At 36.7% G+C, this 11,126-nt stretch overlaps 2 protein-coding genes across 2 annotated transcripts; both read right to left on the reverse strand.

Annotated features, from left to right (window-relative positions):
• Window positions 1-241: 241 nt before the first annotated feature.
• LOC143869743 (uncharacterized) lies at window positions 242-1,383 on the reverse strand. Its single transcript, XM_077376303.1, has 3 exons — window positions 583-1,383; window positions 383-477; window positions 242-254 (listed from the first exon to the last, which is right to left on the reverse strand). The coding sequence occupies exons 1-3, from the start codon at window positions 1,381-1,383 to the stop codon at window positions 242-244; spliced, it is 909 nt and encodes a 302-aa protein (XP_077232418.1).
• Window positions 1,384-10,029: 8,646 nt separating this feature from the next.
• On the reverse strand, window positions 10,030-10,904 carry LOC143862183 (cytochrome P450 family protein). Its single transcript, XM_077373191.1, has 2 exons — window positions 10,627-10,904; window positions 10,030-10,537 (listed from the first exon to the last, which is right to left on the reverse strand). Exons 1-2 carry the CDS (start codon window positions 10,796-10,798, stop codon window positions 10,302-10,304), a joined length of 408 nt encoding a protein of 135 aa, XP_077229306.1. The 5' UTR covers window positions 10,799-10,904; the 3' UTR covers window positions 10,030-10,301.
• Between the last annotated feature and the right edge of the window lie 222 nt (window positions 10,905-11,126).

Below are 11,126 nucleotides of genomic sequence, written 5' to 3' on the forward strand. Positions count from 1 at the left end.
CTCAACAAGTACTCTCAAGATTGCTCACCAAAGGCAAAATGATTCAAGTTCAAGTCAATTAAAAAAGCATGTGGAAGGCAAGATCTTAGCAAGTGCAAGAGAAGATCTCAAATAAATCTTGAAACATTTTTTTTTTGTATCATTACATCAAGCCTTTACAAAAAATGAACAGAATTCATCCACATGATTACATCCAAAAGTAACTACATATATTCATTTCATCCACAAAAGAAATGATTACTTACATCAAGCACCTACAAAAAGAACGGAGCTTGATTACATCAAAAAATGAGTATACAAATATTCAATTCATCCACAAAATAAATGATTACTTACATCAAGCCCCTATAAAAAGAACGGAGCTTGACAAGATACACCTGACCTATTGAATATAGGTGCAGAAGCCCCAATAGCACTATGGTCAGCAAGCTGCGCTACGATAGGAGTTTCTTTGCAAGTTCTTTTGTTGTGACCAAGCTGTCCACATTTGCTGCACTTGTAATGTAATCCACTCTGCAATTCGCGATCCGTTCTTCTCGTTCGCTGCCTTCCAAGTGGTCGTCATGGACGTAGCGGTATTACTTGCATGAAAGGTTCGGGAGGGACCTGCCATTGGGTGCGATCTAATGTGGGGTACAACACCTCATCATACGTCTGCTGATATCGGTCCACTTTGTAGCAAGGCTTATAGAAGGAATATGGATTTTTTTCTTTTGTGATGGCAATCCCTGACATGGCATATCTGCACGGTAGTCCGATCGTTTGGAACACACGACAACTACACTTTTGAAGATGTAAGTTTACAGAATTTTGAATTTGAACAGACCGTACTTCAAAAACATGTAAACCAGCTCGATATGCCACGTACTGCAGGCTTTCTTCCTTTGCCAGTCTGATATGTTTTTTTGCATAATTATTTAACTGTGTCTGCCACTCATCACCATATACCCGACGTTTCTGAAAGAAGTTAGAAGTCTTCCATCTAGTGTGCTCCACCAATGATGCAATTGGCAATTTCCTCGTATTCTTCAAGACTGCATTGAAACACTCCATTCTGTTGGTTGTAATGACAACATATCTATCTCCCATAAAATAAAAACTAGCCCAACTTGCCTTCAAAATTGCGCTTATCCACTTGTGAGCATTTTCATTCCTTAACTTAATTTGTTCAATGGTATCTTTAAAAACACTCTCCCTCAGAGTGCGGGCAGCTCTCCAAAATAACCTCTTGAGTAGGACATCTTTGAACTCGGAGTAGAAATTGGCGGCGAGGTGACGCATGTAGTAACTATGATGAGCTTGTGATAAGACTTCAGGTACCGCCTGCATCAACCCCTTCTGGCGATCGGAGCATATCGTGATTATGTATGACTCCGAAGGCATTACTTTCTACTTGAACAAAGTCAAAAACCAGCTCCAACTATCTTCGTTTTCATTCTCGACAATTGCAAATGCCAAGGGAAATAATCCGTTGTTGCCATCGACCCCACACGCAATCAATAAGACTCCATGATACTTTCAACGCAGATGAGTTCCATCAACCAAAATTAGAGGTCTGAGAGTTCGATTGAAAAAATGTATACAGGGGCCAAATGTCCAAAACATACGAATGAACGTATCGTCTCCCTTTGGACGCAAATCTCTCGCTCGAAACCATGGTTTTAAATTTTGGACCGAAATTTCGGATTTCGGTGGAGACCGACACCGAAACCACCAAAAACCGAAACGTTCATTTATGTCGGCTGAAATTTCAGAATTTCTGCAAAAATTTCAGAATTTCGGTCGAAATTTCATTTTTTCCGAAATTTCACACAAAATACCAATTTTTATTTTATTTTAATATTATACCAAAATTTCGACCGAAATTACAGAAATTTCAGATGAAATTTTGGTAATTTCGGCCAAAATTTAATATTGAATAAAATACCATTTTCTTTGTGGTACCGGATTTCGGTCGAAATTTTGAAATTTCGGTCGAAATTTCAAATTTTTCAGGGTTCGAAACTGGTACCGAAACCGAAATTTTAAACCTTGGTCGAAGCACATTGCTTTTTGGAACCAACTCTCTCTGTTCACTTTTTGGTAATCTCATCTAACGTTTGGAATTCTTTTACTTTTCTCTCATATCACACGTTTGATTATTGGTCTGTTGAGGAAACAATCAAGCTTAGCCAATCTCTTATCTCCAAACACTTTATGAACGATCCTCTGTCTCCAAAAAATCTTGATTGCCAAACAACTTTCTACCGATACTAACTGCGGAACCTCCTTTAGAAATTATTTGGTGTCAAAGCTTTGGTGGACGGATTCTTTTTCTTTGTTTGGAGGCTAGATCTTCATCATCCATTCCTCTCTAATATTGGATAAATTTCTCCTCTAAAAGTGGGAAAGGGAAGCAATAAAAAAAAGAGAGAAAGAGAACGGAGCGGACCGCACGTCGGCGGAATTTTCGGAATTTTTGGCTCTTGGACTCGGCAGAGATCTCGCCTACAGGTTAGTACACTATTCTCAGATTTTTCCCAGATGATTTGGCATTTTTTATAAATTTTGCATGGTTTTTAGCATTTAATTAAATTTAATTCAATATTAAATGTGTGAACTAAAAATCATGATCTGCATGAGTGTTTCAAATCCGTTTCGTCCCAAAATTTAATACGATGTTCTACTTAAATAGAGTAAAATAACTATTGGATCGGATCGGACATTGGATCAACGGTTTTTTAGAATTTGAGTGAAGAGTAGAATTTTATTTAAAATATTGGCTGAGAAATTATGAAATTCGAAAAAATAGCCATCTCAGGATGATCTATTTTTTGGAATTTAAAATTTTTCTTATGTTCATCACATCAAAACAAGGTTGGAGGACGTTTTCCGGAATCGTAATTTTCTCGAAAATCGTGTTTTAAAAATAGAAAACTCTTCAAAAATATCTTTTCGACGAAGAAAAATAAAATATATACTAAATGAATTCCAAAATTAACGGAATTTAGTGGGAAAATAATATAATGCTGATACATTCTACCATGAATTTTTGAGAATTGTTGGATTTGGATTGGTATATTATTTTATGCTTTCTTTGAAAATTATCAGATTTTGGGAGAATTGTTACATACATCAGATCACGGATAAAATTCCTAAAGGTTTTACAGTAGTCTTATATTACATATTTCTCGTTGCTGTAAAATTTTCAAGTAATTTAGATCTTGTTTCATATGGGATGTAGTGTTAATTCATAATCTGGTCTGAAAATTGAAAAATCCGAAACTAATAGTAAATAGTTTCTACAATTCATGAACATCTCACAGCATGCTATTGTTAGTTATATCTTACTACTGTAGAAATTTCATTGAATTTAGATTTCTATTTCTAGTCGTTTCTGTGTTATTTTTGCAATCTGGTCAATTAATTGTAAAATCAAAATTAAATATGATCTTAATGTGAAAATATATAAAAATCTTCCAGTAAGCTACATCTCATCATATCTTGCTCCTGTAGAAGTTTCAACTCATTTCGAATTCATTTGCAACAGTTTCACTTGTAAAATCACTCATATGGTTTAAAATTGATAAAATCCATTAAAATATTGAAATTAATTGAAATTCATCTGAAAATCTCTAAAGAACCTTAAAATCTCTGTCACATATTCACTCCTCAATCCATTGAAATAGAAATCTTAGGATCTTTAGATTTCCCTGGAAAAATGACCAGTGCATCCATAATCGTATCTCTATTGCACTCGATCTTTGACAATTTGAATATTTAAGTTATAGCAGGTTGTTGGCTCCGATGTTACTGTCCACGGAAATCCTGAGATATGCCAGGCAATAAGATGCTATAACCTAAGTATTAAATTGCGCAAGGAAAGAGCGCACGATTCCCTTCCTTGGATCCTATTCTGGGCCGAAATTGGTGAACCGTAGAACCATTGGTATTCCTTAAATGTCCAGAAACCGAAAATCCTTGAAATCTGAAATTAATTAACTTCAAGAACTGAAATCGATTCATCTCGTGTCTTTCGGAACCGTTGGATTACGGTTTCCGTCATAAGAACCATTAGAGCCCAATTTAGGAACACTGGTGTCAGGTCGTGTCCTAGGTTTTAGGGAGTCTTAGGGTTTAGGGAGTCCTAGAGTTAGGAGTCCAGCCTCATCACGGACACTTGCTATGGATAGCAACCGTGCCATAGGTCTAGTTACACTAGTCACCCAATCTTTTCCTAGGACAAGCCTAGTAAACTAGGATGTAGGCTAACCTGCATTAGTCTAAGGAACAACTTGCATTTAGATAAGAATCATATAGCATCTTAGATGAAATCCTAGGATAATAAAATCCTCAACTTGAATTAAAATAACTTCTTTTAAAACTGTTGAAACAGTCAATCTCGTCTAGGTCGGTGTCTTAGTTGAGTTAGGCATATGTAGCTTAGCTTAGGTGCACCGAACTACGTCGACTCTGATCCCAGTGAGGCTTGGGTACGTAGGCAGCTTGGATGTCTGATGGCATACCAACCGTGAGTCGGCTCCACAATAAATTGTGGGGTTTTGTATATTAATTTTCTTGTAAATTCTTAATTAAATCACTTAGGATTTTCCATGAAATTAGAATCTTAGGAGAACTTGCACCTAGATTGAATTCAAACAAATTAAGGAATCAAGATACACATTTAGGATCCACATTGAGATTAGATCAGAAGATGCATGTCACATAGTTTGCACATTAACATAGAGTTGAATGAGCCATTTAAAATAAATTTAAAAGAGTTAGCTTTTGGAATCGAAGACCGATTATCGGGCAGGAACGGTGCATGTGGTGGATAAATCCCCATACCTTCCATTCTTGTAACCAGGTAGCGAGTCTAGATTTCTGGTTAATCATGGGTCCTAGATCCCACATCTAGGTGGCGACTCTGTCAGTCTCTTTTGTGTGGAATTCGGATTGCCTTAGTGATCCCAAGTTCACATAAAAGATGAATTAAAACCAATAATAAAATGCACACGCCAATCGCGTGGGTACGAGAGACCAAGAGAGAGCGTGGCGGCTCGCGCCCCACCCCTCTCCCGGGATCTGGTCCCACAATTATAGACAAGGATTATCCAATTATACATAAGAGATAGAGATACCAACTTAAACATATGTGATACCAAGTTATACATATGGTATGCCAAGTTCAAATAGGGCCTATCATCTGCTTATTAACTTTAAGTAGGGCCTATCAACTGGTTATTAAGTATAAATAAGAGTTATCCTATTATGCAGAGGTTTTCAATTTATATTGAGGTTATCCAACTCTATATTGATGTTTATTCTATACCAAGGTTATCTATACTGAGGTTATCCAATTTATACTGAGGTTATCATTTTAGAAACAAGGGTTATCCAATTCTTTGCAGAGGTTTTCAATTTATACTGAGGTTATCCAACTCTATACTGATGTTTATTCTATACTGAGGTTATTTATACTGAGGTTATCCAATTCTATACTGAGGTTATCCAATTTATATTGAGGTTATCAATTTAGAAACAAGGGTTATCCAATTATTTACAGAGGTTTTCAATTTATATTAAGGTTATCTAATTCTATACTGATGTTTATTCTATACTTAGGTTATCTATATTGAGGTTATCCAATTCGATAAGAGGTTATCTAATTTATACTAAGGTTATCAATTTAGAAACAAGGGTTATCCAATTCTTCACTGAGGTTATCAATTTTATACTGAGGTTATCCAATTCTATACAGAGGTTATCCAATTTATATTGAGGTTAACAATTTAGAAACAAGGGTTATCCAATTATTTAATGAGGTTATCAATTTTAGAATGAGGTATCAAACTCTATACTGATGTTTATTCTATACTTAGGTTATCTATACTGAGGTTATTCAATTCTATACAGAGGTTATCCAATTTATGCTGAGGTTATTAATTTAGAAACAAGGATTATCCAATTCTTTACTGAGGTTATCAATTTATACCATACCAACTTCTTCAGAACACACCAGCAAAATGAAACTAAAAAATCCAAATATCAGTTATTAGTTTTAAAATAGGTTTCAGATCATAAGAAAAACAACGTTTCCAAATATAAATGAGGGTTATCCAATATTCACAGGGGGTATCAAATCTAAACGACGGATTATCAATGTAACCCACCATCTTCCCCGGAAAGTAAGACGGAAAAACCAGTCTAGATAACGGTTATCCAATATTTACATAAAAAAACTGAAAGAAAAAACTTCCACTTACCTATTTAGGTTTTCTTCTTTCTTTTTGTAAAAATGGGTTCGAGTAAAGAAGAAGATAAAAATATGGTGATTATACAGTTGAGGTTTTCTTATTTCTTCTTGTAAAAATGAGTTGGAGTGAAGAAGAAGATGAAAACATGATGATTATACAGTTGAGGTTTTCTTCTTTCTTCTTGTAAAAATAGCTTGGAGTGAAGAAGATGATGAAAACATGGTTTACTTGCAAGGGAAGTAAGTAAAAAGCTTTGATTTGACAAGGGGCATTTTGGTCCATTTTTCAGACGGGAAATGGGCATCAACACCAAATGGACATGTTGAAATTAGGTGACTTCAATCGGACATTTTCCTATTTTTCTGACGTTACATGAAATTTTTTCCATATAATTGTAGTGTACCGAAATATGGGCATGTTTGTAATTATATAAAAATATAAGGGCATTGTTGTCATAAAAATAATAATTAATGAATTACTTGGACATCGGACAGGATGGGAAGGGTATCTCCGACATCTGCGTGTCTTCCTAGCTGCTCTTATAAGGAAGTGTATAAAATAAGCACACTTAGAAAAAGTTAATGGAGATACTTAAAATTGATTCCCGTCCTAAATTGAGTTATGTTTAAAGATCGATAATGCCAACGTGGAGACAAAGGAAGGTAGTGAATTATATGGACAATCGTCATCACACATAAGCATGGATGCCTCTTTGACCAAAACCATTGAAAGTGATACATGGTGGGGTTAAAAAAAAACAGGAAGGAAATCCCAACTGTGTTAGCACTGTTAATGTGGTACGCTTCGCTGTGTATCACATGGCTTTACCCAATCACAGCTAGAAACGCTGGGGGTAGAGAGAGGCAAGATAAAGACTTCTATTACTATTCTTTTAAAGCTTTTGAAGGTGAAAGTGGAAAACAATGTCCTCTTATATCTTACTAGTAAAAAACCCGTGCGATGCACGGGCCGACAAAGAACTATACTGACCACGTCATAGGTTGATCCAAAGCGTCCATGTGATGGAACACAACATAAATAGGTTGTGCCCCAAAAATCATTTCCATAGGCCGATCCTAGCCCTCCAATCTATAGATGTTTCCATAATTCCTTTTATCTTAAATCGGATGGTCAAGATCACCCTATAGTTTTTTAATTAAAAAACCATAAAGGAGGGGGATAAGATCGAAATTATATGGCTTTAATGGGTGCCTTTGTTAAAAGCATAAAGGAGGGGGTAGGATTGAAATTATATGATTTAATGGGTGCATTTGTTAAAAGCATAAAGGGGGGTATTATTGAAATTATATGAGTTGAATGGGTGCATTTGTTCAAAAAAGTCAAAAAATGTGACGTGTAATTCTCATGTGATTTTCAAAAAAATGGAAAAAACTCTCTTCTTTTTATCCCAGCTTATTGTATTAGATATTAACATTAGCAAAAGGGCGATCATATACCCAACCCCTTGTCCCCCGGAAACTGTTTTCGTGAGAATGTTTCACTGCTTGAGGATAAATTCACCCCCTTTAACGTTTTTCTTTGCCTTCAAAACTAAATAAAAAACACTAGGGGCGTAGGGGGATGGGGAAATATCATTTCCCTACCAAAATAGATTAGGAAAGCAGGGCTGCAACTTGGACGGGGTTAGCTGGGTTGAGGCCAACCTTAGTCTAACCCGAGGTCACATTACCTAAACCCCAACCGACCCAGAGTCAAGGAGGGTCAACCATTTTTTTATTTTTTTTTGATAGGTAAGTTTGGATTGAACCTCCAAACCTCTAAGTTGAAGAAGAAAACCTTGACAATTGAGCTAGAGGCTCAATTAGAGGAGGGTCAACCATAACACATGGTGCCCCTAAATCACTGAACATTAATCGTAATTGTCTGACACAATTTAGAAAAAAATGAATTGGATTGAGTTTCGGCTTTCCTGGGGTAGAAGTAGAAATCTATGGCCATGTTTGGCTGCCATGAATTTTTTCCAAGAAAAATTAGTCTCCAAGTGGTGAGAGAGGCGTAGGGTGGGTGAAGTGGCTAAAAATTAGGAAACATAAATTAGGAAACTAATGTATCCAAGTGGTGAGAAGTGGCTAAAAAACGAGAAACAAAAATCTCCATTCAAACTAGGATCGAATTTTTCCTGATTTTTACCCACTTCTCACCCTCATCACACATATCCATTGGCTGACAGACATGACCTAAAATTTCAAAAGTTACATTAAAAATACTGGGTTGGAGGTCGCATTAGGCAGCTGAAAGCCTCAACCATAACCCAATCGAAGATTAAATCCTGTTCACAAACCCTAAGACAAGTCAAAAACATTCCAACCAGAACCGAGCTTAAATGGGATAGAACCAATCGGGTTGGGGTTGAGCCTGATCCAAGTTGCACCTACCCCTATAGAGTACACATTATTGGTGCGTTCTACGTCAAATGGGTACCGTATCACGCTATCTCACACATTATATTTTATTAAGGCCCTGTTCATTTCAGATTGTAAAGGCCCAATCCATTATATGCCTAAAATTAATCGGTTGGGCCCTCACCATCGGTTGTCAAAATCTGAAACGAACAGGGTCTAAGTTTAAGGGGCAAGAAGAAAGAAATCGGTCCTAATCAAGTGTTACTGCCCCTCTTAAAGTCCCACGTGTCCACTGGCAGAGCAATGGCTTCCTTTTTGGTGAAAAAGAAAGAAATCTGTCTTTCAATAGTAGCCGTCCAATTCATTTGGTTCGGCTCTCGTACTGGAGGTTTCACTTCCGCGCAAATACAAATAAAACATACAACTGTAATCAAATAGGAATGCTTATTCGCTGTTTGGTATTGGGATGAAGAATTCTTGAATGGAATTTAACTCCAAATCGCTGTCACAATAAACTCAAAAACTCCGTTGAAAAAGACAAAAGCAGGGAAATTGCCAAAAAAAAATGAAAATGAGAGCGAACGGAATCCACAAGGATGAGTACAGAATATGGGAATTTTCTTATCCACATAACAGACAGACAAAATGCAAATAATAATCTGAGAGCCAAACTCCCCACTCAGGTTCTCTCCCTATTTAAAGTTTCAATGTGCATGGGATTCAAAAAAGAAAAAAATTGCTGCCCTTGCTCTAATACGCGGCCAGGATGGGAATTTTACTTTGTGGGTGTCTTTATCAAATTGGAACCTAAGTTTTGCTAAGGTAATAAAAGAGTGACGTTATCAAAATAGTTTCTTGAGCAATGATAGAAACAAGGGAGCTCTTGCATAAAGAGCCAAAAAAAGGCTCTGGATTGGATCCATGTCATCAAATGTAACTAATTTTACTTTTTCAACCAATTTTAATTTTAACGGAAAATGACGTGGATCCAATCTTGCAAGGGCTCCCTTGTATCTATCATTGCTCTACAAAATATTTTTAGAGTTTTCTTGTCTCTGTCGACTTGAGTTTCGAAGTATTTCCTTAGGATTCAGACTCCGGGCATTCCTAACATTCCTTTGATTGCATATGACCCTGCCGACTTGTCCCTCTAACCCAGTTAGACCTAAGAAGGGCCTTCAAGCGCCTGAGTCAGATTCGAGCAGCAACAAGAGCCATAGAAGAAAACAGATAATGTCTAGCGGCCTCATGTTCATAAAAACCACTTTCATACATACATGCACACATACATGCATACATGCACATGCATGCATCCATGCAAACCTTAATTATTTTGTGATTAATTAATTTGTAAGTTGCAATTGTTTGCAGAGAAGTGACGTATTACCTAATTTTCTAGTCACTGGGAATATATATTTAAATCACAAAGGTACAACAAAGCCCTTACTTGGGATTAATTTATTTATAAACTTCCATGTTAGGACCTTGGAAGAGAATTGACTATGGACCACCCTACGTGTAAGGAAACAAGGTCAAGGTCCCAACTTTGAGCTCATAAGTTTTACCGCCGATTGATCGCCGATTTATTGCTGATCACCGATTGTTGACTCACCCAATAGAAACGTAAAATTTACAACCTAAACTAAGCCTTTTTACAAAATAAAAGTTACAATTAGCAAGTAAAATTGACCTTCTACACTCATCAAGATGAGCAAGCCATCCTTTGTAGGCGATCTTGGAGAATTCCGTTATACAAGGCCATCCGATTCGCGGGCATTTTTCGATTCTTACACTTTTTGGGCACTTGAACTTGATTGAATTCCAAAGATGAATTATCCTCCCTCTTAAACTCATCAGCCTCTCCAAATAGCTCAACCAAATTATCAGCAAAATGCACCCTTTTCTTCTTTTTCGTCTTTTTCTCTCTTTTCCTCTCATCTACAAAAGAAAGTTACAAAAAAGAAATGAGAAAAACTATCTAATATAAATTAAAGGATAACACCTAACATGCGTGAAAATCCACACACCAGAAGATATGCAAGGCCGTAGATTGTAACTCGTAGACGTGGAGTTTGGATCAACCAAAAATTGGGCCGCACCAAAAGGCTTTTGGCGGCACAGGGCAAGGAGAATTACGGTTCCGGAGACCGCCATGGCTGTAGCTAAAACTACACCTTGGGAACTTAGAAGAGGAGACATAGTAGAGAAGAACAGAGGAGACGAAGAAGAAGTTGCTGTATGTAAATCAGAAATAGTTCTCTGTTTACACAAGAAGGTGAGAAGGGATAAAATAGTCAGCGATGAATATTATATCAAATATAATTTAGAATTAGTTTTAAACAGGGAAATGTTATCAGCACTACTGTATTTTGATGAGGGCACTCTCACTTTATTAAAAGTAAGGTATGGCCCACACCATAGGATGATCCAAACCGTCCATTAGATGGGCCACAGCCTAAGTAGGTTGTGACCCTAAAAATCATTTCCATAGGATGATCCTAACCCTCCGATCTGAATGTTAGAGGGT

Source organism: Tasmannia lanceolata, unplaced genomic scaffold, assembly GCF_043159265.1.
Source record: "Tasmannia lanceolata isolate RefF3 unplaced genomic scaffold, GAP_Taslan_0.1 ptg000003l, whole genome shotgun sequence".
Taxonomy (NCBI): Eukaryota; Viridiplantae; Streptophyta; class Magnoliopsida; order Canellales; family Winteraceae; genus Tasmannia; species Tasmannia lanceolata.